This window comes from Colobus angolensis, unplaced genomic scaffold, assembly GCF_000951035.1.
Source record: "Colobus angolensis palliatus isolate OR3802 unplaced genomic scaffold, Cang.pa_1.0 Scaffold44, whole genome shotgun sequence".
NCBI lineage: Eukaryota > Metazoa > Chordata > Mammalia > Primates > Cercopithecidae > Colobus > Colobus angolensis.
The window spans coordinates 6,479,263-6,505,183 of record NW_012117821.1 but is presented as its reverse complement, the minus strand read 5'-3'; the positions used below and the strand labels follow the sequence as shown (position 1 = coordinate 6,505,183).

The window sequence follows — 25,921 nt, the reverse complement described above, 5'->3', positions numbered from 1 at the left end:
GCCTCCCAAAGTGCTAGGATTACAGGCGTGAGCCACTGCGCCTGGCCTAATTTTGTATTTTTTAGTAGAGACAGGGTTTCACCATGTTGGTCAGGCTGTTCTCAAACTCCTGACCTCAAGTGATCCACCCGCCTCAGCCTCCCAAAGTGCTGGGATTACAGGCGTGAGCCACTGTGCCCAGCCTCAGATTAATACATTTTAACCTAACATTCCACCTTTAACAAATAAGCTACCAACAATTTAGTATGATCCTAAAGGTATACTATTAGAAAAGTCTAGCATATAAAGTAACATCTTTTTTTTTTGTTTGTTTGGAAACAGAGTCTCTCACTCTATCCCCCAGGATGGAGGGTAGCAGTGCAATCTTGGTACACTGCAACCTCTGCTTCCTGGGTTCAAGCGATTCTCATGCATCAGCCTCTCGAGTAGCTGGGATTACAGGTGCCTGCCACCACACCCAGCTAATTTTTGTATTTTTAGTAGAGACGGGGTTTTGTCATGTTGGACAGGCTGGTCTCGAACTCCTCACCTCAGGTGATCCACCCACCTCACCTTCCCAAAGCACTGGGATTACAGGTGTGAACCACCACGCCTGGCCTTTCCATTTTTGTAATGGGGATACTACTACCCTCCTGAAGTTAGGAGGTAATTAATATAAAAAATTGGACAAAATACTACCTGTTTGTTAGGAATAAGCCAGTGATCACTGCATTCTGGGATATGCAGTCCCTAAGGTCAACTGTTGAGATTGGAAAAGCTCTTAGGCATAGAAGAGGCCAGGTACAGTAGCTCACGCCTGTAATCCCAGCACTTTGGGAGGCTGAGGCAGGTGGATCATTTGAGCCCAGGAGTTCAAGAGCAACTTGGGCAACATCACAAAACCCTGTCTACCAAAAGAAAATACAAAAATTAGCTGGGCATGGTGGCGTGCACCTGAAATCCCAGCTATTCAGGAGGCTGAGGTGGGAGGGTCACTTGAGCCCGGGAAGCAGAGGTTGTAGTGATCGGAGATCACACCACTTCACTCCAGCCTGGGCAACAGAGCTAGAGTCTCAAAAAGAAAAATATCTGGGCTGGGCGTGGTGGCTCATGCCTGTAATCCCAACACTTTGGGAAGCCAAGGCGGGCACATCACCTGAGGTTAGGAGTTTGAGACCAGCCTGACCAACATGGTGAAACCCCGTCTCTATTAAAAATACAAAAAAATTGGCCATTTGTGGTGGTCTAAGCACATTACAGGTGGTATGCAATCAAGCACATTACAGGTGGTATGCACCTGTAATCCCAGCTACTCGGGAGCCTGAGTCAGAAGAATCGTTTGAACCAGGAGGCAGAGGTTGCAGTGAGCCAAGATCATGCCATTGCACTCCATCCTGGGCAACAAGAGTGAAACTCTATCTCAAAAAAGAAAAAAGAAAAAGAAAAAAGATGTCTGTGAAGGAGAGCTACAGCAGATGAGGATATGGCATTTGGGCTTTCCACATATCATCTATTGCCAACACAACAGAGATTTACTCATTTAAAGGATGGGCAAATGGGGGTTGGAGAATTATAAGAAGAAAATAAAACCTATGGGGATTTAAGGATAAGACAAAATTACATAAAAATTGAAAACAAACTAGAAAAAGAAATATTTGCAAGGCCGGGCGCGGTGGCTCAAGCCTGTAATCCCAGCACTTTGGGAGGCCGAGACGGGCGGATCACGAGGTCAGAAGATCGAGACCATCCTGGCTAACATGGTGAAACCCTGTCTCTACTAAAAAATACAAAAAACTAGCCGGGCGACGTGGCGGGCGCCTGTGGTCCCAGCTACTCGGGAGGCTGAGGCAGGAGAATGGCGTGAACCTCGGAGGCGGAGCTTGCAGTGAGCTGAGATCCGGCCACTGCACTCCAGCTTGGGTGATAGCGAGACTCCGTCTCAAAAAAAAAAAAAAAAAAAAAGAAATATTTGCAACTGATATAAAAGGTTGGTTAATGATTACATAAAGAGCTTCCAAGTCTGCAGCCTCTGCCTCTTGGGCTCAAGCTATTTTCCTGCCTCAGCCTCCCGAGTAGCTGGGATTACAGGCGCCTGCCACCACACCCAGCTGATTTTTGTATTTTTAGTAGAGATGGGGTTTCACCATGTTGGCCAGGCTGGTCTCAAACTCCTGACCTCAGGTGATCCGCCTGCCTCGGCCTCCCATTGTGCTGGGATTATAGGCACAAGCCACTGCGCCTAGCCTCTTTTTTTTTTTGAGACAGGGTCTTGCTCTTTTGCCCAAGCTGGAATGCAGTGGCGTGTTCTCAGCTCACTATAACCTTTGCCTCCTGGACTTAAGCAGTTCTCCCACCCTGGCTAATGTTTGTTTTGGTAGAGATGGGGTTTCATCATGTTGCCCAGGCTGGTCTTGAACTCCTGGGCTCAAGTCATCTGCCTGCCTTGACCTGCCAAAGTGCTGGGATTACAGGTATGAGCCACTATACTAGGCCTCTTTTTTTCTTGTATGCTATAAATTTTGCAAAATGACAATGGTTTATTTTTATAGTAAATGTTGGGGGAAAATCCTAACATCAAAATGGCTTAAGTTATAAAGGTTTAAATGTCAACTTCTTACCATTTATGTTGCTTTCACAGCTGGAGTTTTTTTGGATCTTAACTTGAAATACAAGACAATCAAAGCAATGCTTCCATATGTGGCCAGTACACACTGAGAAAGAAAGAAAAAAGTAAACAAGACTTGTTGCATCTATATTATTTTAAAATATAACTGCTTAAAGTTATCATTAATACTTACATTCCTTCTACCTGTGAGAGTGTAAGAGTTGAAATATTTTTTAATACCAGTGAACTGGTATTGCGCATCACTTTCTGGACCTGCCATGATTTCAATCTTTTAAAAAAAGAAAGAAAGCAACAATAAATTGGTTTGGATGTAATTTAAAAGTAAATAAATTTTGTCTTGTTTTAGTCTAAAAACTCAAGATCACTGCATATAAATACTGTAAATATTTATATCTCACCCAACACAGCAGTAGCAAAGATGGTGGAAAAAGCCTTCCTGATAAGAAAAGCTTTTGGAAGTAGGATTTTACCTTGACTGCTATTTCATGAGCACCTCAGAATACATCAAATCACTCAGCATAAGAGGAGAACACAATAGCCCCTGCTAAGTTCATTCTCTGACCCAATAGAGCTTAGTTTTTCATTCCTGGCTCCATCACACCACAGTACGTTGAATTAATCCATTTTAAGGCTACTCGAAAATTGGAGCTGCTATTTTTCAAACATTCTCAACGGGTGATCATCAACAGCTCAACTACAACCCTTACGTTTACAATTGTTCTTGTTATAAGTAATTTAGGACCTCCATGGGACAGGGGAGAAGGGATCATTTACTAAATGGAGCTAATAATAGCTACTGGTGGTAGTAAGGAAGCTGGAATCCTTGCACCACCACCAAAATAGATAAAAGATTTAAATGTAAATAGTGAAACTAGAAAGTCCTGGAAGAAAACATGGGGAAATATTTAAGTCATCTCAGGGAAGGGAAAATATTAAGAAAAAAATGCCAAAAACAAAAAGACAAAACATAAAAGGATAACCAACCTATTAGTCAAAGAAATGTCAAATGAGACCAATATTTAATCAAATGAGCAAAGATAAAATTATGGTAAGAAGTAGCATTAAGTATGTGAGAAAACAAGAATTCTCTCTCTGTTGCTTGGAGTATAAACTGGTACAACCGGCTGGGCACGGTGGCTCATGCCTGTAATCCCAGCACTTTGGGAGGCCGAGGCGGGCAGATCATGAGATCAGGAGATCGAGACCATCCTGGCTAACACGGTGTAACCCTGTCTCTACTAAAAATACAAAAAATTAACCGGGCGTGGTGGCAGGCGCCACTAGTCCCAGGTACTCGGGAGGCTGAGGCAGGAGAATGGTGTGAACCCAGGAGGCAAAGGTTGCAGTGAGCCGAGATCACACCACTGCACTCCAGCCTGGGTGACAGAGCGATACTCCGTCTCAAAAAAATAAATAAACAAAAAAATAAATTGGTACAACCTTCAGAAAGTCCAATTTGGCAGTATCTATCGAATTATAAAATGAGTATACCCTTCCATCTAGCTGCTTTTTTTCTCCAGGAATTTACCCTTACTGAAATACTACGAAGTGGAAACACATTGTGTGGTTCAAAGATGGTCAATGAAATATTGTTTATGAAAATCTTAAAAGTCCATTTATAGAAGACTCATTAAAAAATGGTTTCCATTAAACGACACAAAATATGCACAGATCTTTGTGTACTGACATGGGAAGATGTCCCAAGTAACATTAAATGTTGTAAGAAAAATCTTATTTCTGGATTTTATAAAGCACGTCAATGGTTCTCTGAGTCTTGTCCCTAGACCAGCAGCATTAGCATCACTGGAAACTTGTTAGTGCACATTCTTAGGCCCTACCTATTGAATCAGAAACTCTGAGTCCAGGAATCTATTTTAATAAGGCTTCTAGATAATCCTGAAGCATGCTAAAGTTTGAAAAATACTGCAGTAAATGAAATAGAAAAACAAATAGTGTATTAAAAAAACTCTGGAAGAACATATAGCAAAGGCGGCTTAATCTATAGTACCTGTGTATTTTACAAAGGCATGAATTTCTTTTATAGACAAGACACATTCGAAAGGTCACCAGAACAAGAGCTGAAAATTCGTATGCATGACCGCCTATCTACCACGACCGACGCCACGCCGAGTCGATTGGCAACACAGACGAGCCGGTCGAGGTCCGGTCGAGATTGGTAGGCAGTGACAGTGACTCAGCTGGGTCTTGATGAAATGGAAGAGGGAGATATCTGTGAGGGAGTCATTGCTATGGAAACTGGAACTCCCCCATTCAAAGGCTTTCAGAGGCATTCTTGTGTAAAGAATTGGCAATGAAAATTTGAGAAAAATGACCTTAATTTTCAAGTTTCAAGAAGGTTCTTGGAGCAATGAAGGAAATCCAAACTTCCTTAGGCCTCTTCAGAGACCCTGGCCAGTCTAGCCCAAGTTAGGAAAATCTCCATTAAAAGTAACTTTATACACTTGATCTTAGCCAACAGAAGCGATAAAAGCAACTTTATAATGTAGCTATCAACTGTTTCACTTTACTAAACTTACTAAAGACATACTTCCCTCCCCCATTCATTTCATGATACATTTTTGGATTCATTTCTTAGGGTGTGAAGTAGGTTTTTAGGAGAAACGCTACAGAAAACAAGGGCTTAACTTTGACCATTAACTGAAAACCTCCACTACATTACATCTAACGAAACTTTTTAGGAGAATATGCCCAGCAATACTAAGGTGCTTTAAATTTCCTTTACACATAATATGGGAGGAAGGCTGATGTTTTGTGATATCCTACAGAAGACTAATTCTGACTGCAGGGAAGTGCATGGTTCAAGAACTGAAATCAGTCACTCAAGTTAGTCTGGGTCTTAAAGGAGGACTCTTGAGAGGCTCAAATGGAGGACGAAATGGGGAACGGGGTTGTTGCTGGTGAGATAATGATGGAGTAAGGTTGAAAAATTTGGTTCTGCATTCTTCAGCATGCGGCAGGTTACTTTAGGGCAAAGATAAAGGAACCCTTGTGTTTACAGTGCCCTTTGTAAGACTCCTAGTTGTGATTTAATGTTGTTAAATGGTGGTCTGTTTTAATTAAGCTGCTAACGGCTCTTCTTGAGACAAGGTCTCACTCTGTCGTCCAGTCTGGAGTGCAGTGGCATGATCTCGGCTCACTGTAATCTCCGCTTCCCGGAGTCAAGCGATTCTCCTGCCTCAGCCTCCCGAGTAGCTGGAACTACAGGCGTGCGCCACCACGCCCGGCTAATTTTTGTACTGTTGGTAGGGACGAGGTTTCACCATATTATTCAGGCTGGTCTCGAACTCTGGACCTCAGGTGATCTGCCTGCCTCGGCCTCCCAAAGTGCTGAGATTACAGGCGTGAGCCACCGCTAATCCTTCCGTGCCTCTCTCCATCTGTGAGATGGGCACTTTATTAAAGGTCCAAAGTGACCAGTAGCTCTTGTTACTTTCTCTATTCCTCGATGTTAGTATTTTCCTTTCTAACTTAACACCTACCTGGAATGGTGAGATCACGAGGTAAGGAAGGCAAAGATGAGTGAGAACCACTCACGTAACAGAAGCAGCCTCTTGCACTCAAGGAGTTTACAGCTCTCTGTTCTGGCTACCTCCTAGGCCTTCCCACTGATCGTCTACAAACTGAAATCTAACCTTTTTACTGCGGGCCTGGCGAACTGTAGGGGCCGGGCCACATTCACTCGCTTTGAAAAAGGCTGCAGTGTAGCTAAACGAGGCCCGGCTGGCCAGCTTCCTAAGCACAACTCGGTGGGAACAAACAGCTATGTGCATACAGAAGAAAAGAGGTTAATTCGGCCGGTGATGGGGGTCAGAAGCCCTAGTCCTCGTCCAATATTACGTCACTGGGTGACCTCGGGGGACGCTTCGCGGAGGGCCTCATTTTTCTCCACTGGCGAATGCAATCTAAGGGTCTTCGGAAACTGTGGGAGCCCTTGGGCGCACCTATGCACCTCACCTCCAGGCTTCTCACCCGCTGGCCGCCCCCTTGCGCCCCTAGTTTTTTCTAGCTCCTTTCCCATTCCCCACCGTTTCTCTCCTCGAAAACTAAGACCTCGAGGTGTTCCTCGGCCAGAAACGGCGGGCGGTCCCGCAACGTGGAGGCGCGAGGTCCAAGCCCGGCCTCCACTCTTCACCCACCTGCCAAAGCCAAAAATTCCGCAGCTGGTGTCCTTCACCAAACGTAACCACCTCTCGCCCCGGCCGGAAGAAGCCTCCTCCCCCACACGCGTTTAGCCAGCCACCGCGATTCGGCCTTCTGCGATGATTGGCTACGGCTCCAAGTCCCGCCCTTCCGATTCCTGTCTCTAGGTCACCTCCGCAACATAGCAACGGAAGTAGGGTGTTGAGCCCCTCCACACTTCCGGAAGAATTACTCTGGAGCGTAGGTATCCTGGTCTCCACGTGTGTGAGTACCGCGGTTCGAGCTCAGTGCTAGCGGGGTGCTGACGCCGCGGGGCGGGTGAGTAAATGCAGAGGCGAAAAACGAGGAAACCTCATGGCTGTCAGGTCTCTCCCAGGCCTGGGTCCCTGCCAGGCACCCGCTAGATGAGTGTGGTTCGGCCACCTTAGCCCCGCTTCGAAGCCGGCTCTGTGCTAGCAGCCCGTGTAACTCCAGGCTTTGTGTTGGGAAAGTAGCCTAAGTGTCTTCTGTGCCCCTGGATCTCCTTACTTTTTGGAGCCTCAGTTTCCCCTTGTTTGAAAGGAAATTAAGGGTGAAATTCCCAGCAAACCAAACCCCCTGAACTTTCCTGTTTCTTTGATACCCATCCCTGATTCCATATCCTTGGCCCCACCCGGTCATCACTTCTCTAGTCTCAAGCTCTTCTAGATTCTTATTGCCAAGTGTCTGTCAGAACTAACCTCTCCTGTCTTCTGTTTTCACTTATACGCAGTTCTGGTTCTCCTGGTTTCTCTACTGACCTGCACTTGAATCCTTTTTTTTTTTTTTTTTAAATCACTGAGATATCAGGAAACAATGCATTTGAATCCTTCTACCGAATTTATTTGCCTTCAGTACTGTCTCTCTTCATGTCCAATCTATAGTCTGCAGTATATTTTTCTTGCTTATTGTTCTGTGGCTTTCCCTGCTTAAGTCTCTGACTTGCCAAAGTAAACTACCCATATCTAATTCAAGGTCTTCTACAAAAAAGCCCAACTTCTCCTTTAATTTTTTGAGACGGAGTCTTGCTTTGTCCCCCAGGTTGGAGTGCAGTGGCATGAGCTGAGCTCACTGCAACCTCCGCCTCCTGGCCTCAAGCAATTCTCCCACTTCAGCCTCCCAAGTAGCTGAGATGAGGCGCATGCCACCACGCCCGGCTAATTTTTGCATTTTTGGTAGAGACGGGATTTTGCCGAGTTGACTATACTGGTCTCAAACTCGTGACATCAGATGATCTGCCCACCTCAGGCTCCTGAAGTGCTGGCATTACAGGTGTGAGCCATGGTGCCCGGCCTTCTTTAAAATTTAACTTCAGTTTTTATGCTTTAATCTCCCAGTGGTCTAGTTGAATAATTCTTCAGAGACAACAGCAAGCCTTTGAGCAGTTGTTTGATAGGGAAATTGCTGGTGTTTATTGAAATAATAGGTTTTTCCCATCCATGTCTTTTCTGACATTCCCTTTCTACCTGTCAAGCTTCTGTTCATCTTTTACCCTTCAGCAAAATGGATCTTCCTTTTTTTTTTTTTCTGAGACCACGTCTCGCTCTGTCACCCAGGCTGGAGCGCAGTGGCCAGATCTCGGCTCACTGCAAACTCCGCCTCCTGGGTTTACCCCATTCTCCTGCCTCAGCCTCCCCAGTAGCTGGGACTACAGGCGCCCGCCACCTCGCCCGGCTAGTTTTTTGTATTTTTTAGTAGAGACGGGGGTTTCACCGTGTTAGCCAGGATGGTCTCGATCTCCTGACCTCGTGATCCACCCGTCTCGGCCTCCCAAAGTGCTGGGATTACAGGCTTGAGCCACTGCGCCTGGCCTAGGATCTTCTTTATGAAGCTTGCCTCCTTTACTGAAGCCTTATCCCTTCCTACATCTTTGTGATCTTTTATAATCCAATTTGCATTTTAAGTTACTTACATAATTGTTTTATCTTCAAAAAGTGCATGTTCTTTGAAGGCAGAGAATTATATATTCATCTATAGAGCTACAGTGTATCTCTGACTTAACTGTAGCTGTTTAGTGAGTATTTGCTACATTGAATCTATAACTTACTTTTCTGGAGGAAGGTAGGTGGACTTGTGGTTTTAAAGCAGAGACCTTTGGAAAGATGAAGTATGGATTATCCCGGGCCTGACATCTAAACCATCTATATTGTAGTCCTGAATGTTGTCTAGCATATTGCTGGAACATTCTGTCTCTTGCCCCGTTGATCACACCTTTCTGAAATCTGCTACGAAGACAACATGTCACCATTATCTTTTGCATTGTTTTTAGAAGACCCAAACATGGCAACCCTGGAAGAAAGCTTCCCCCGAGGAGGTACAAGAAAGATCCACAAACCAGAGAAAGCTTTCCAGCAGTCAGTTGAACAAGACAACTTATTTGATGTAAGTAGTATGCTTGTTTGATGACCCTCACTGGAAACTTTTACTCTAGGGTCTTGTGAAAAATGAGCCTTATTTGAGAATGTGTTATTTTCCAGATTTTTTTTGCGTTGAAGTCTGCGTCTATAAATTTAATTCGTTTAGAGAGGCCATACCACCACGATCCTATATCTTTTGAAACTTGGCATTTAGTATTAGAGTTTAAAGTACAGTTGTTAGCTGGGTATAGTGGCTCATGCCTGTAATCCCAGCAGTTTGGGAAGCCGAGGCAGGAGGATTACTTGAGGCTAGGAATTCAATACTAGCGTGGCCAACATGGTGAAACCCCGTCTATACTAATACCAAAACTTGCTGGGCATGGTGGTACACCTGTAGTCCTAGCTACTTGGGAGGCTGAGGCATGAGAATTGCTTGAACTGACAAGGCGGAGGTTGCAGTGACCTATATTGTGCCACTGCTCTCCTGCCTGGGTGAGAGAGCGAGACTCTGTCTCAAAAAACACACAAACAAAATAAAGTGCTGCAGTTTCTTGTTCTTAGGCTCTCTTTGCCATGTGTCATGTTGATGAAGGATGGAGAGGAAGCAGTTTTTTTTTTTTTTTTTTTTTTGAGACGGAGTCTCGCTCTGTTGCCCATGCTGAAGTACAGTGGCGTGAGTAGCTGGGATTACAGGTGCCTGCTACCATACCTGGCTAATTTTTGTATTTTTGTTAGAGACAGAGTTTCACAATGTTGGCCTGACTGGTCTGAAACTCCTGACCTCAGATGATTCGCCCACCTTGACGTCTCAAAGTGCTGGGATGACAGGTGTGAGCTGCTGCGCCCAGCCGATGTTTTTCTTGTTTTTGTTGTTGTTGTTTAAAGAGATGGGGAGAGATGATGTTTCACTCTGTTACCGAGGCTGGACTTAAACTCCTGGGCTCAGTCGATCCTTCTTCCTTAGCCTCCTGAGTAGCTGGAACAGCAGGCATGTTCCACTGTGACTGACTGATCATTGCATTTTTACATGGGTTCCACATGTAATGGTCAGAATTTACATTAGACTTCACAGTCTCACCTAGACTAGACTGTGCTCCAAATTCTTGGGGAAAGGGAACTAACATTTGAGTGTGTGGCTTTAGGTCTATATTATGTAACCTTTTCAACTGTGCTATAAAGCAGCAATCGCAATTCCATGATGAGGAAACAGTGTCTTGCTCTGTCGTCCAGGCTGGAGTGCAGTGTTGTGATCTCAGCTCACTGCAACCTCCGCCTCCTGGGTTCAAGTAATTCTCCTGCATCAGCCTCCGGAGTACCTGGGACTATAGGTGTGTGCTGCCATGCCCGGCTAAATTTTTTTGTATTTTTAGTGTAAAAAAATACAGCCTATTGGCCAGGCTGGTCTTGAACTCCTAGTCTCAAGTGATCTGCCTGCCTTGGCCTTCCAAAGTGCTGAGATTACAGTCATGAGCCACTGTGCCTGGACTTTATATAATTTAGCTGAAACCACATAGCTTGTTATGGTTGAAAAGATGAGAGTTTAACTTGGGTCTGTGTAACTCCAGTGTCCATTTTCATGCACTCTTCTACATTGCTTCTCAAACTGAGGAACCCCAGTGTTCATCCCAGTCAAGAAAGGAAGAACACAAGAGAGAAGAGACTTTGGGAACATGAAGGAGGCTTCTCAGACCTTGGGCAGAGGGAGCATTGGCAGCTCTTTTTTTTTTTTTTAAACAAGAATTAAAGGAACACTTGGGAGTGGGATGGAGTAGGGTGGAGTGAAGGAGTAACAAAGCAAGGTGAGTGATGACCTGAAATAGGAGGGAAAAGTCAGATTGCTTCTTACTCTTTTGGGTCTTTGTGGGTTCCCCCTACTCGCTTCTAGATTTCTACTGAAGAGGGATCCACCAAAAGAAAAAAGAGCCAGAAGGGGCCAGCAAAAACAAAAAAGTTGAAAATCGAAAAGAGAGAAAGCAGCAAGTCCGCAAGAGAGAAGTTTGAAATCCTTTGTGTTGAGGTTTGTTAAAGTTGGTTTTCATTTAAACAATTGACCTTGGTTGCTTAAGTTTGTGTATGTTCTTTCTTTCTTCTTTCCTTCTTTTTTCCCTTAATTCCATTTTCCCCTTAATAAATTATACTTCATGTGTGTGTGTATAGAGATTCTTGCAATTCATGCTGAGGACTGAGCATGATTTCCTTCTGTTGATAACTGATGCTAGGAGTCTTTTTTTTTTTTCTTTTTATTTATTTATTATTTTCCAGAGACAGGTCTGACTCTCTTGCTCAGGCTGGAATGCAGTGGCATGCTCACTTTAGCCTTGAACTCCTGGGCTCAAGCAATCTTCCTTCCTCAGCTTCAGCTGAGCAACTGGGACTACTGCAGGTGTGTGTCACCTTGCCCAGCTAATTTTTAAATTTTTTGTGGGGCTTGCATCTTGCTATTTTGCCTAGGTTGGTCTCGAACTCCTGTGCTCAAGCAGTCCTCCTGCCTCAGCCTCCCAAAGTGTTGGGATTATAGACGTGAGCTACCCCCTATGCCTGCCCCTTTTTTTCCTTTAGAACTGCTGTGGGCTTGCGTCCTCACAGGACTTGTGTTCTCATATATTCAGAGGTTAGAATGGACAGTAACTTTAGCAGTTATTCTAATCCTATCCATTCATTTCATAGATGTGAAACCCATCTCCAAGAATTGAAGTGGTCTACTGTGTTCCTTACATTTTTATTTTCTAATTTTTAAATTATTTTATTTTATTTATTTATTTATTTATTTTGAGACAGAGTCTCACTCTGTTGCCCAGGCTGGAGTGCAGTGTTGTGATCTTGGCCCCCTGCAACCTCTGCCTCCCAGGTTCAAGTGATTCTCCTGCCTCAGCCTCCTGAATGGCTGGGATTACAGGTACGCGCCATCACGCCCGGCTAATTTTTGTATTTTTAAGAGAGATGGGGTTTCACCATGTTGGTCAGGCTGGTCTGGAACTCCTGACCTCGTGATCCACCTGCCTTGGCCTCCCAAAGTGCTGGAATTATAGGAGTGAGCCACTGTGCCCAGCCTTCTTACATTTTTAGATGATAACACCAATATATGTTAGCTGTAAAAAAGAAAAGAAGTTAAATAACTTTGAAGGGGAACATTTAGATTTGGCTAGATTCAGAGTCAGTATTTTGTCCTATATGATACTTAAAAAAAAATTGTTAGACTTGGTGCCAGCATTAGAAAACTAAAAATTTTTTTATTTGAGACAGAGTCTCACACTGTTGCCCAGGCTGGAGTGCAGTGGCGCCTTCTCTGCTCTGCTCACTGCAAGCTCCACTTCCCAGGTTCACACCATTCTGCCTCAGCCTCCCGAGTAGCTGGGACTACGGGCGCCCGCCACCACGCACGGCTAAGTTTTTGTATTTTTGGTAGAGACAGGGCTTCACCATGTTAGCCAGGATGGTCTCAATCTCCTGACCTTGTGATCCGCCTGCCTTGGCCTCCCAAAGTGCTGGGATTACAGGCGTGAACCACTGTACCTGGCCGAAAACTAAAATTTTTTTTGCATGAAAAAAATTTTTCATGTAAGCACAAGGCCCATATTCCCTCATGTTTGTAATGACAAGGAGCTGGGTAGTGGTTGTGCCCTTTAGACCTGGCATGGTCACTCCAGACTGCCACTATCTCCACTAGCTAGCTGGCTTCCTTCATTGTGTTGTCTACTAGGCATTTGAATTTGGGTTGCTCAGAATAAGGTAAAAGGCAAAGGTGTCCTCCAGTATCCCAGTGCTGTTAACACTGCTGTATAATCTAGACCTTTCACAGTGCTCGGTCAGATATTTGAGAAGTTCACTGATATGTCCACATGTGTATTTCTTTTCACTTATAAAATTCCTGTAGGTTTTTATTTATTTTATTTTTTATTTTCGAGACAGAGTTTCACTCTTGTTGCCCAGGCTGGAGTGCAGTGGCATGATCTCAGTTCATTGCAACCTCTGCCTCCCAGGTTCAACTGATTCTCTTGCCTCACCCTCCTGAGTAGCTGGAATTACAGGCACCTGCTACCATGCCCGGCTAAGTTTTGTATTTTTTAGTAGAGATGGGGTTTTGCCACGTTGGCCAGGCTGCTCTCAAACTCCTGACCTCAGGTAATCCACCCGCCTCGGCCTCCCAAAGTTTCGGGATTACAGGCGTGAGCCACCATGCCCGGCCTATTTTTTATCTTTTTTTTTTGAGTTAGGGTGTCACTTTCTTGCCAAGGCTGCAGTATAGTGGTGTGATCACGGCTCACTGCAGACTCAACCTCCTGGCTCAAGCGATCCACTCACCTCAGAGTACCTGCGACTACAGGCGTGCACCACTATGCCTGGCTAATCTTTTTTCTTTGTAGAAACTATGTTGCACAGGCTGGTCTCGAACTCCTGAGCTCAGGCAGTCCTCCTGCCTTGGCCACCCAGAGTATTGGAATTATAGGCGTAAGCCACTGTGCTCGGCCTCATAGCTTTTAAATTGAGACTAGAAGCCAGGCCTTTCAACCTTTCCTGTTGTTGTTCCCGTCCTTATTGTACACATTTCACTTTTTCTCTTCTAGTCCCTATGTGAGGGAATGCGGATTCTGGGTTGTGTAAAAGAGGTGAATGAACTGGAACTGGTGATTAGTCTCCCCAACGGCCTCCAGGGGTTTGTACAAGTCACTGAAATCTGTGATGCCTACACCAAAAAGCTGAATGAGCAGGTGACACAAGAACAACCTCTGAAGGTAAGGGAATCCGAATGAAGCCTGTTATTGAAAATAAGTGGAACACAAATAGATTTAAAATTACAACTTTGCCAGGTGCTAAGAAGGGAAGGTGCAAGGTCCCATGAGAGTTTATTATAAAGGAATTTTTGACTAAGTTGTTGAGGAAGGGATTCTTAAGCTGAGATCTAAAGAATGAGGGTTCCCTAGGTAAAGAAGGAATGGCGTTCAGGTAGAAGCAATGTGATATATAACAGAGAGAAGGCTAGTATGGCTAGGTAAGGAGAACAAGAGAGACTGTGATGTGAGATGGGCAGGAGATCCTGAGTGGGGGCCAGGGCATATGCAGCCTTGCAGACCATTTTAAGTATTGTTTTTAAGTTCTAGAATCAATGGGAAGTCCTTGAAATGTTCTCATTGGGGTCGGTGACATGTAGCATAGCGTGTAGATTGACGAGGCATGAGAAGTTCCTTAGAGACACGTTAGGAGGCTCTTGTGGTCGTTCACGTCCTGAGATTGATGGTGACCTGGGTTCAGGATTTCCTGAGGACTGAGGAGGCAAAGTCATTGCTTGGTGATAGATTCAATATGGGTGGTGGGGCAGATAGAGGTGTCAGGGCTGAGTTCTAGGTTTCTGTGGTGCATGATTTGATACTTGGTCATGACATCCTGAGATAGGAAACCCTGAAGGGGCCCTGGATTGGCAGAGATGATCATGATTTTTCAGTTTTTGAGACAGATTCTCACTCTGTTGCCCAGGCTGGAGTGCAGTGGTATGATCTCAGCTCACTGAAACCTCCGTCTCCTGGGTTCAAGCGATTCTCCTGCCTCAGCCTTCCCAGTAGCTGGGATTGCAGGTGCCTGCCACTGCACCCAGCTAATTTTTGTATTTTCAGTAGAGACAGGGTTTCACCATGTTGGCCAGGCTGGTCTCGAACTCCTGACCTCAAATGATCCACCCGCCTCGGTCTCCCAGAGTGTTGGGATTATAGGTGTGAGCCACCATGCCTGACCTATGACTTTTTTTTTTTTTTTTTTTTTTTTTGGAGATGGAGTCTCACTCTTTCGCCCAGGCTGGAGTGCAGTGGCATGATCTCAGCTCTCTGCAACCTCCAACTCCCACGTTCAAGCAATTCTCCTGCCTCAGCCTCCTGAGTAGCTGGGATTTCAGGCAAATGTCACCACACCCAGCTAATTTTTGTATTTTTAGTAGAGATAGGGTTTTACCATGTTGGCCAGGCTGATCTCAAACTCCTGACCTCAGGTGATCTGCCCGCCTTGGCCCCCCACAGTGCTGGGATTACAGGCGTGAGCCACTGCGCCCAACCCTCAAGTGCTTTTTAATGGTCATGTAAGAGATAGACTGCAAAACTGACCACTGGATGTAGCAATATGGCACTCATTGGTGGTTCTATGGGGAGATAAAGTGGTAGAGTAAGAGGGGTGGAAAACAGATGGCAGTGAGCCGAAGGGTGAGTAAGAGATGAAGTAGAGGCAGAAAGTGTAGACAACTCTTTTGACGTGTCATTTTACATGCCAGTTATGTAGAAATATTTGAAGGCCTTATGCTGAAATTCAAGACTGTGGCTAGGCCACAGACCCAACTTCCTTTGTGGATGTGGGGGTTATTCCTCACCTACCTTTTGGGTTCTTTGGCGTCTGAGGATGAGAAGGCACTGAGCCAAGGCTGGGTAATGGAGTTTTGGTTCAGGAGAAGGGTGTGTATCAGGTCTTTCTCATTTGTGTTATGCAGGACCTACTTCACTTGCCTGAACTTTTCTCACCTGGAATGCTGGTAAGATGTGTGGTGAGCAGTCTGGGCATCACAGACAGGGGTAAGAAGAGTGTCAAGCTGTCTCTGAACCCCAAAAATGTCAACAGAGTGCTGAGTGCTGAGGCCCTGAAGCCTGGCATGGTAGGTATCTGGGGTCAGGGAGGAGGAGTGGGCCGTGTGCCTTCTCCTTGCCTCCTAGGAAGCATGGTCTAGGCCACCTTTTACTCTCAGTTTAACTGTTACACATAGGAGTGGGTCTTTTTCTGGAAGGAAAGTCTCTTGGATTCTTTGGATACATAATGGACATTGAAGACTTGAACCTAATCATTACATTGGAGAAGAGAAAAGAGAAATCAAGTCCAAATTTCTTTTGTTTTGAGTTGGAGTTTTGCTGTTGTGGCCCGGGCTGGAGAGCAATGGTGTGATCTCACCACGACCTCCACCCCCCGGGTTCAAGCGATTCTCCTGCCTCAGCCTCCTGAGTAGCTGGGATTACAGGCATGCGTCACCACGCCCAGGTAATTTTATATTTTTAGTAGAGACTGAGTTTCTCCTTGTTAGTCAGGCTGGTGTCAAACTCCCAACTTCAGTCTCCCAAAGTGCTGGAATTACAGGCGTGAGCCACCTTGCCTGGCTAAGCAAGTCCAAATTTCACTGGTGGCAAAGAAAAATGCCTCCTGGAAGCCTTAGCAGGGGACTTGGTGATGGTGAGGAGTTCCTCATAGTGCCTTACTTACTGAAACTTCCTTGCACATTCAGTCTTTTACAAAGGCTTCTGGCATTTGTATAGAATGCTTGAAAGCTGCTCTCTGAGAGCAGGTGACGGGGTAGTCAGCGAAGTTAGTCTATCGGCTGTATTAGTGGATCTCTCACTACTTTGTGTTCAGTCCTGTGGAGATTCAGGAGATGTTAGTCCTGGCTCAGAGCCTCCAAGTCTGGTAGGTACAAAAGGGTAAACTTACACTCATATGGATAATGTAAGTACTCTTGTAATTAAGAGGACAGAGATCAATATGATCTTTGCAATGTTGGTTAGAAGCAGTAGGATTTAGGAAAGGCCTAGAAAGTTTGGTAGGATTTAGTTGGATAAAAAGGGAATAAAAGTAAGTTAAGTTGCAGGAAATTGACAAGTTTCAAGAGCCTACTATATGACAGGTGACGTTTTGGACACTGATGAAATTCTCACAGCAACCCTGTGAGGCAGGTAGATACTATGCCTTATACGTTTGGAAAAATGGACTCAGAAAAGTTTAAGTAACTTACCAAAGACCAAATAGCTGGTAAGTTTCAGAGCCACACTACTTCCCTTGTAATATAAAGGAGATTAGCATTTTTTTTTTCTTTTTTTGAGATGGAGTCTTGCTTTGTTGCCCAGGCTGGAATGCAATGGCGTGATCCTGGCTTACTGCAACCTCCACCTCCTGGGTTCAAGCAGTTCTCCTGCCTCAGCCTCTCCAGTAGCTGGGATTACAGGCGCATACCACCACACCCGACTAATTTTTTTTATTTTTAGGAGAGATGGGGTTTCACCATGTTGTCCAGGTTGGTTTTGAACTCCTCACCTCAGGTGATCCACCCGCCTCGGCCTCCCAAAGTGCTGGGATTACCGGCATGAGCCACCACGCCCTGCCAGCAGTATTTTTTTAATGTGTTGGAGGTGCTCAGAAGAGACATACTATGACAGTTAGAAGGGTAGTACTTGATTCTCTCAGTAGTCCTGGTGCTGGGAGTGCCCTTGCCGGGTCGAGCAGTTCATCTCTCTTTGCATAATGTAAAAGTCTGCTATCTTTTTTTTTTAAAAGACAGTCTCACTCTTGCCCAGGCTGGAGTGCAGTGGCATGATCTCTTCTCACTGCAACCTCCGTCTCCTGGGTTTAAGCAATTCTTCTGCCTCAGCCTCCTGAGGCAGGGATTACAGGTACCATGCCTGGCTAATGTTTGTATTTTTAATAGAGACAGAATTTCACCATGTTGGCCAGGCTGGTCTCAAACTCCTGACCTCAAGTGATCTGTCTGCCTTAGCCTTCCAAAATGCTGGGATTACAGGCGTGAGCCACCGTGCCCGGCCGAAAGTCTGCTATCTTTTGAAAGCACTCGAGGCAAGAGATTCTTCTATATTGTTCCATCATTCAGCTGTGTTAAACATTACTCATTGCCTGGCAACCGTCAGATCCTTCAAGCCTGGGAGTATTGAATTTGATGTCTGCTGTCTAGTGAGATTGTGGCTTAAAGTTAAACGTGGGGGTGGGATAGTGGCAGAGTGGGAGCTTAGTGACAGGAACATTCAAGTTTGGACGTTTGTTGTGTGTCCCGTTACCTTTGAATTGGAACTTTTGGGACTACTTTCTCTTCCCCAGCTACTTACAGGTACCGTATCCAGCCTGGAAGACCATGGCTACTTAGTGGACATTGGTGTTGATGGGACCAGAGCTTTTCTGCCACTGCTGAAAGCCCAGGAGTACATCAGACAGAAGAACAAAGGTGAGGGCAAGAAAAGGGGCCAATACCTGGTGGTGAGGTGGTACATGTGGGGATTATATTTAAGTGCCATTTTGATGAGTAACGTGACAGAATGGTGCCCCTGAAGGTGCTGTGGCTTTGGTTAAACCAGCACTTAATCCTAGTTAATAGGAAAGGAAAGATGTATGAAGGGCCAACGAGTGGTAGGATCTCACTAAGATCTGATGGAACAGTGTCAGTTTTTCTCACCTGGAAGATTCCACTGCAATTTGGTCCCCCATGGCTTCTGAACCAGCCATCTCCTGGCTTGTTGAGATGTTCATATTTTTGTATGGTAATTGAATTCCAGATCAATTAGGATAACTTCATTTCCTTCTTGTAGTTGGCACCTTAGAGATTGGGAATGTGGGGAGTAATCGATACTAATTGGGCAGGTAGGCCATGGGTCTCTTCAGGTATTACTTGGGCCCATGTTAAAAGTCCTTCTCATAGAGGCATTTTTTCTTTTGGGGTCTGGATCTGGGCTTTCAGGTGCTAAACTAAAGGTGGGTCAGTACCTGAACTGCATCGTTGAAAAGGTGAAAGGCAACGGAGGTGTTGTTAGTCTGTCTGTTGGTCACTCAGAGGTTTCTACTGCCATTGCTACTGAAGAGCAGAGCTGGACCCTTAATAACTTACTACCAGGACTGGTGGTCAAAGCTCAGGTGCAGAAGGTAAGCTGTTCATTGCTACTACTACTTTTTAAAACAAAAATAATTCTTTTTAAAATATTACATGCATATGGTCTAAAACTACTGTCTGATAAGGGTAGTCACTAGTCACTTATGCCCATTGAGCACTTCAGATGTGGCCAGTGCCACATGTTGAAATGATAATATGTTGGATATATTAGGTTAAAAAAACTATACTAAAATGTCTTTTGTTTCTTTGTAGTTTCTAAAATGTGATTGCCAGAAAACTTAAAATTACATGTGTGGCTAGCATTGTATTTCTGTTGGATGGTGCTGATCTAAAGGGTCAAATGGAATTAAAAGGTTTATAATGAAGAATTTATCCGTCATAACCCCCATCTTTAACTCTTTTAGCTTATATTTTAAAATTTCTCTCCATGTTTTTGAGTAATAAGCTTCTACTGGTATCTCTTGATTTTTCAATCTTAGGCATTGAGTTTTAACTTTTTATCAAGCTAGAAATCATTTAGGTCTCTCTTTTTTTCATTAAAATATATATATTTTATAGAGATAAAGTCTCACTATGTTGCCCAGGCTGGTGTTGAACTCCTGAGCTCAAGTGATCCTCCCATCCTGGCCTCCCAAAGTGCTGGGATTACAAGTGTGAGTGACCTCGCCCAGCATACTAGCATGACTTTCCTTTTTTTTTTTTGAGACAGAGTCTCGCCCTGTTGCTCAGGCTGGCATGCAGTGGCACGATCTTAGGTCACTGCAGCCTCTGCCTCCCAGGTTCAAGCGATCCCCCTGCCTCAACCTCCCAAGTAGCTGGGACTACAAGCATGCACTACCACACCTGGCTGATTTTTGTATTTTTAGTAGAGACAGGGTTTCACCATGTTGGCTAGGTTGGTGTCAAACTCCTGACCTCAAGTGATCCACCTGTCTGGGCCTCCCCAAATGCTGTAATTACAGGTGTGAACCACCACACCTGGCCTACTATGACCTTCTTGAACAGCTTTTTTTCTCTTGGAGGTGGCAGTCATCTTTGTTTTTGTCATTTGTGAAATTCTTTTCCTATCAATATTTTTTCCTATACCCTCAACTTATTTTCACCTCGCTACAATTCTGCATGCTTTCAAACCCTTTAAGTAAACTACTGGTTTCTTTTTCCTCCCACCTAGAACCCTTTTTGATGTCCTCCTGCTCTAGGATGGACTAGTTGCTCTGTAAGGCTCCTGCAATAGCCAGTATCCTAGGACTTCCCTTCTGCTCTCTCCTCTATCTCTATTGGAGCCTTCTTTGGTCCCATGTGTTCTTCTTTTTGGTTTACTTCCTCGTTTTAGTGTGGCACATTATCCAGAAGCATCCTGGGAGAGCCTCTCAACTTTAACTTCCAATTCTCTAGGAAGTTTTTGTTTAGATTGCCGTATTATGAGTGAGGTGCTAAAAAACTATGAGCAAGTCTGTGTGCCTGTGTGGGATTGTTGACTGTTTTTTTAATTTTTATAATTTTTATAATAATTATTTTTTTTGAGACAGAGTCTTGCTCTGTCACCCGGCTGGAGTGCGGTGGCATGTTCTGAGCTCATTGCAACCTCCACCATCCAGGTTCAAGTGATTCTCCTGCGTTAGCCTCCTGAGTAGCTGGGACTACAGGCATCCACCACCACGCCCAGCTAATTTTTGTATTTTTGTAGAAACAGGGTTTCACTGTGTTGGCCAGGCTGGTCTCAAACTCCTGAGCTCAGGTGATCCACCTGCCTCAGCCTCCCAGAGTGCTAGGATTATAGGCAGGAGCCACCGCGCCCAGCTTCTTGGTGACTATTTAACTTTCCTGTCAGGAACAGGACTAGCAGATTTAATCTGGACAACCTCATAATGTGATTGTTATAGGTCTTCTCTGGCATGTTAGATTTCTCTAGAAATGATCTGACAATCTCCACCCAAGAGGGTCTAAGCCTGGCTGCCTGAGAATGAGTACGAGAAAGGGGCTGGATATTTACGTGATATTTAGAATTTAATTGACATTTTCAGAATTTGCACTTTTCCTGTTTTTTGATTCTGGTAACAGTTTTCCCAGAGAATAGGTTTCGTATTTTGCCGGGAGGTAAGAGAGAGAACTTAGTTCTCTGATTTCATTCATCTCCCTCATCACTATCTTTTGAGGGGATTGTCACTTTTAGCTTTTTGTTGACTCTGTAGAGTGACTTGGCTTGCTTGTGGTCAGTATCTCCCTTTTGCAAGCCTTTGAGTTTTACCTTCCTATACTGGGCAGGTATGTAAGTAACAATCTATTCCAGTTGTCAGGCTGGCAGTTCCCCAAGGATACATGTACAAAGCTCCTTCCACTCCATGGAGGACTCCCCGAGAGTGGGAGGATTGATGTCCTCTCTTAGCTGGAAGGGAGGTGAGCCTACTAAGAAGGAAACAGCCAGTGCAGGAATTGTTCTGCCAGTTAGCTTTATAGGAAGAAAAGATTGATAAGAGTTAGCTGGGGGAGGAGAGAGACACAGTTAGGGATAATGTGGCATTGAGTGTTTACCGTGAGCTGTGTCTCACATTCCTGGTTCTTTCAAAGAACTTTTTTTCATGACTTGTTCTGTTTATTTCTAGGTGACTCCATTTGGCCTTACACTAAACTTCCTCACATTCTTCACGGGCGTGGTTGATTTTATGCACCTGGATCCCAAGAAAGCTGGAACATATTTCTCAAATCAGGCAGTAAGAAATGTTGAACCTGTATTTTCTTGATTCCAGTTGTGGTCCATTTGCTGTCCAGTATCACAGCTAGCTACAGGGAGGACCTAGGACTGCATGCATGCAGGTGTGCGGAGAGGAGATGAGAAAAGTGTTAATGGAGGCCAGACGGGGTGGCTCATAAGCTTGTAATCCCAACACTTTGGGAGGCGAGGTGGGCAGATCATTTAAGGTCAGGAGTTCAAGACCAGCCTGGCCAACATGGTGAAACCCCGTCTCTACTAAAAATACAAAAATTGGCTGGGCATGGTGGCTCGCACCTGTAGTCCCAGCTACTCAGGAGGCTGAAGCAGGAGAATCGCTTGAACCCAGGAGGAAGAGGTTGCAGTGAGCCAAGATCGTTTGCCACTGCACTCCAGCTTGGGCTACAGAGCAAGACTCCGTTAAAAAAAAAAAAAAAAAAGTTATGGAAATAAAGTAAGAAACTCCCAGGGGCTGAACTGAAATTAGAGAAGGAGCAGGTAGAAAAGAAGGCAACTTTTAATTTTTACTTCATAGTCTTCCATGTAGTTTGATTTTTTTTTTCCTTTGGTATTACTAATTTTTTGTTTTTCTAATTTAAAGTTGTTTAGAAGAATATTTAACATAGGAGAATAAGATACGTTTAAACAGCAAAAGGTGATTTTAAAAGTTCTATGAGTAGTATAGATCCAATTTTGAAAAAATATTTTTAAAAGTACCTCTGGTTAAGATACTGGAAGATTATGCAATCAGGTGTTAATAGTGATGAACTCTGGGTGATTTTTCTGTTCTGTTCTTTTCTTTTCTTTTTTTTTTAGACAGGGTCTCACTCTGTCACCCAGGCTGGAGTGCAGTAGCGCAAACACGGCTCACTGCAGCTTCAATCTCCTGGGCTCAATTGATCCTCCCATCTCAGTCCTCAGAGTAGTTGGGACCACAGATGCGTGCTACGATGCCTGGCTAATTAAAAAAAAATTTGTAGGCCAGGCGTGGTGGCTCACGCCTATAATCCCAGCACTTTGGTAGGCCAAGGCGGGACAATCACAAGGTCAGGAGTTCAAAACCAGCCTGGCCCACATGGTGAAACCCTGTCTGTACTAAAAATAATAAAAAAAAATTAGCCAGACCTGGTGGTGTGTACCTGTAGTCCCAGCTACTCAGGAGACTGAGGCAGGAGAATTGCTTGAACCCGGGAGGCAGAGGTTGCAGTGAGTTGAGATTGCATCACTGCACCCCAGCCTGGGCAACAGAGCAAGACTCTGTCTCAAAAAAAAAAAATTGTAGAGGCAAGGTCTCACTATGTTGCCCAGGATGGTTTTGAACTCCTGGGCTCAAGGAGTCCCCCACCTTTGCCTCCCGAAGTGCTGGGATTACAGGTATGAGCCACAACACCTGGCTCCGCTTATATTTAAATATTCAAGTTTTCTACAATGAACATGGATATTTGGGAAGAAAATCCTAATATATGTTATTCAGAATTTTTTAGAATTCTAAAATGATTTCTTTTCTTTTTTAAATAGTAATGTATGCTATAGAGAATTTATTTATTTATTTATTTTTCGAGACAAGGTCACACACTATTGTCCAGAGTGTAGTACAATGGCACGATCACGGTTAATTGCAACCTCAACCTCCCGGGTTCTGGCAATCCTCCCACCTCAGCCTCCTGAGTAGCTGGGACTACAGATGCATGCCACCACGGCCAGCTAATTTTTTTCTATTTTTTGTAGAGATGGGGTCTCGCTGTGTTGCCCAGGCTGGTCTTAAACACCTAGGCTCAAATGATCCTCCTGCCTAGGCCTCCTAAAGTGCTGGGATTATAGGCTTGAGCTACTGCAACTAGCTGAGAAATTTTTTTTTTAAGTGAAACTAGGGTTTTATACTACCTAGTGATAATACTGTTAATATTTTCCTAAACCTCTTTTTAGTAATTTTTTTCTCCCTATAATCATTCGTGTGTGGAATTGAGACATTTTACATGTTTTAATGTCATGAAGAAATCAGGCTTTTTCTGTTAGTTTCAGAGGAGCCTTGGATGTAGTGACACCAGTACATGGTTTCTGTTGTATTACAGATATATGAGCTCCTTGGTGTTGAGGGGACACCTGGTACATAGTTTTCCAGCCTTGAGTAAACTTTCCTGCTAATTTTTATGTATTTATTTTATTATTATTTTTTGAGACAGGGTCTCACTCTGTCACCCAGGCTGGAGTGCAGTGGCATGATGATCACTCATTGCAGCCTTGACCTCCTGGGCTCACTCAGGTGATTCTCCTGCTTCAGCCTCCCAAATGGTGCACGCCACCGTGCTTGGCTAATTTTTTTTTTTTCTTTTTTTTTTGAGACTAAGTCTCACTTCGTCACCCAGGCTGGAGTGCAGTGGCACAGTCTTGGCTCACTACAACGTCTGCCTCCCATTTCAAGTGATTCTTGTGCCTCAGCCTCCTGAGTAGCTGGAAGTACAGGTACGTGCCACCATGTCCAGCTTTTTTTTTTTTTTTTTTTTGAGACAGAGTCTTGCTCTGTCGCCCAGGCTGGAGTGCAGTGGCGGCGCTATCTCAGCTCACTGCAGCCTCCGCCTCCTGGGTTCAAGCAATTCTCCTGCTTCAGCCTTTTGAGTAGCTGGGATTACAGGCACGTGCCACCACATCCAGCTCACTGCTGGTTTTTTTTTTTTTTGTATTTTTAGTACAGACGGGGTTTCACTGTGTTAGCCAGGATGGCCTTGATCTCCTGACCTCGTGATCTGCCTGCATCGGCCTCCCAAAGAGCTCGGGTTACAGGCATGAGCCACCGTTTCCAGCCTAACTTCTTGTTTTTTAAAACTAGCGATGAGGTTTCGCCATGTTGGCTAGGCTATCTCAAACTCCTGATCTCAAGTGATCTGCCTACCTCAGACTCCCAAAATGCTGGGATTACAGGCATGAGCCATGATCCCCGGCCTAATTTTTGTATTTTTTGTTGAGATAGGGTTTCACTATGTGTGCAGGCTGGTCTCTAACTCCTGAGCTCAAGTGATCCACCTGCCTCAGTATCCCAAAGTGCTGGGATTATCAGTGTGAGCCACTATACCTGGCTTGAGTAAGCTTTGATTTAGTCAGACATGGTCCCTATGGGACATTTTGACTTTGTTGCATGCTGCTTGAGTATGGAAGCCAGTTTGAGTACTTACATACTAAGGATGTGAGTACTTACATACTAAGGATGTGAGTACTCACATACCTGGTTAGCATGTGGAGAGGCTTGATGCCTGGAAGGTCTGCTCTAGGGTGCTCCTGTGTGCCTCCTCCTGCTCACCCTGCCTTTCCTTTTGTCTAGGTGAGGGCTTGCATCCTCTGCGTCCATCCTCGAACCAGAGTTGTGCGCCTGAGCCTGCGCCCCATCTTCCTACAGCCTGGACGCCCACTCACCCGACTCTCTTGCCAGAACCTTGGAGCGGTGCTGGATGATGTTCCTGTCCAGGGCTTTTTCAAAAAGGCTGGGGCCACCTTCAGGCTGAAGGATGGGATTCTGGCGTATGCCCGGGTAAGGAGGCCTCTTTGTTTGGTCAGGGATCTTATCACTGGAAGGACTTTTGGAGCACAGGGGGCCATTTCTGCTGCTTTCATCCCTTGATGCTGGTTTAGAATTTCTGGATATTGCAGTCTAATTCCTGTTCATAGTGATTAGAACAATGTCTATTGACTGTGTTAGGATGCCTTAGAACCAGCTTGCCATATCTGATACTTGGTTAATGGTTAAGTGTAAGGATGAGTTAGGATCCAGACCAGGGCCCAGCAGAGATTTTCTTAAAGGGCTAGGTCATAAATACTTTAGGCTGTGAGCCCTGTGGTCTCTGTCCTAATTGTTCAACGCTGTTGTTATGGCTTGAAAGCAGCCATAGACAATACGTAAATGAACGGATGGCTGTATTCCAATACAACTTCTATTTACAAAAACAGGCACTAGGCACAGTTGACTGACCTACGTTCTGGACTTCTCTGACCTTCCTGAAATTCTGTGATGATAAAGAGCAGTTTTTTAGTGTGAAGAATTACTTAACCAGGCAATCAAAGTACTGTTTTTATGGTACATGATCAGTGTTGAGTCCTCTCTATGGGCTGTAAGTTCTCATTGGCTCAGACTTATTGTCTCTGGCTTGTCCTCAATCACTTGGTACTTTGCAGCTCAGCCATCTCTCGGATTCTAAGAATGTCTTCAATCCTGAGGCCTTCAAGCCAGGGAACACTCACAAGTGTAGAATTATTGACTATAGCCAAATGGATGAACTGGCCTTGCTCTCTCTACGAACGTAAGTCTGTCATTAACAGGTAGAGGTGTAGAGATGTGCACCTATACATGTTCATATTCCGTTTCTCCTGGCTGTGCTTGGGGAGGGTTTTCTTTCTTGCCAGCGTGACTGTGGTAGCCCTGAATTTTAGGCAACCTCTGCCCTAGTTTATTT

General features: G+C 44.7%; 2 protein-coding genes across 5 annotated transcripts in view; one reads left to right on the top strand and one right to left on the bottom strand.

Annotated features, from left to right (window-relative positions):
- USMG5 (up-regulated during skeletal muscle growth 5 homolog (mouse)) overlaps window positions 1-6,869 on the bottom strand; it is a 7,551-nt gene extending 682 nt beyond the window's left edge. The window contains exons 1-4 of one of the 3 annotated variants that reach the window (XM_011957358.1): window positions 6,763-6,867; window positions 6,106-6,386; window positions 2,778-2,873; window positions 2,598-2,690 (exon numbers count right to left, since the gene is read on the bottom strand). In XM_011957358.1, the coding sequence (XP_011812748.1) occupies window positions 2,601-2,690; window positions 2,778-2,864 (177 nt within the window). In that variant the 5' untranslated portion in view covers window positions 2,865-2,873; window positions 6,106-6,386; window positions 6,763-6,867 and the 3' untranslated portion in view covers window positions 2,598-2,600. Of the gene's footprint in view, window positions 1-2,597; window positions 2,691-2,777; window positions 2,874-4,613; window positions 4,810-6,105; window positions 6,387-6,762 lie in introns of all 3 variants that reach the window. The other 2 variants (XM_011957357.1, XM_011957356.1) reach the window with 2 other exon arrangements.
- A 110-nt stretch (window positions 6,870-6,979) lies between these two features.
- Window positions 6,980-25,921, top strand: part of PDCD11 (programmed cell death 11) — a 59,970-nt gene continuing 41,028 nt past the window's right edge. For both annotated transcript variants that reach the window (XM_011957353.1, XM_011957352.1), the window contains exons 1-10: window positions 6,980-7,084; window positions 9,054-9,166; window positions 11,027-11,158; window positions 13,707-13,874; window positions 15,608-15,769; window positions 17,986-18,109; window positions 18,620-18,801; window positions 21,373-21,480; window positions 24,796-25,002; window positions 25,644-25,768. In XM_011957353.1, the coding sequence (XP_011812743.1) occupies window positions 9,065-9,166; window positions 11,027-11,158; window positions 13,707-13,874; window positions 15,608-15,769; window positions 17,986-18,109; window positions 18,620-18,801; window positions 21,373-21,480; window positions 24,796-25,002; window positions 25,644-25,768 (1,310 nt within the window). In that variant the 5' untranslated portion in view covers window positions 6,980-7,084; window positions 9,054-9,064. The remainder of the gene's footprint in view (window positions 7,085-9,053; window positions 9,167-11,026; window positions 11,159-13,706; window positions 13,875-15,607; window positions 15,770-17,985; window positions 18,110-18,619; window positions 18,802-21,372; window positions 21,481-24,795; window positions 25,003-25,643; window positions 25,769-25,921) is intronic.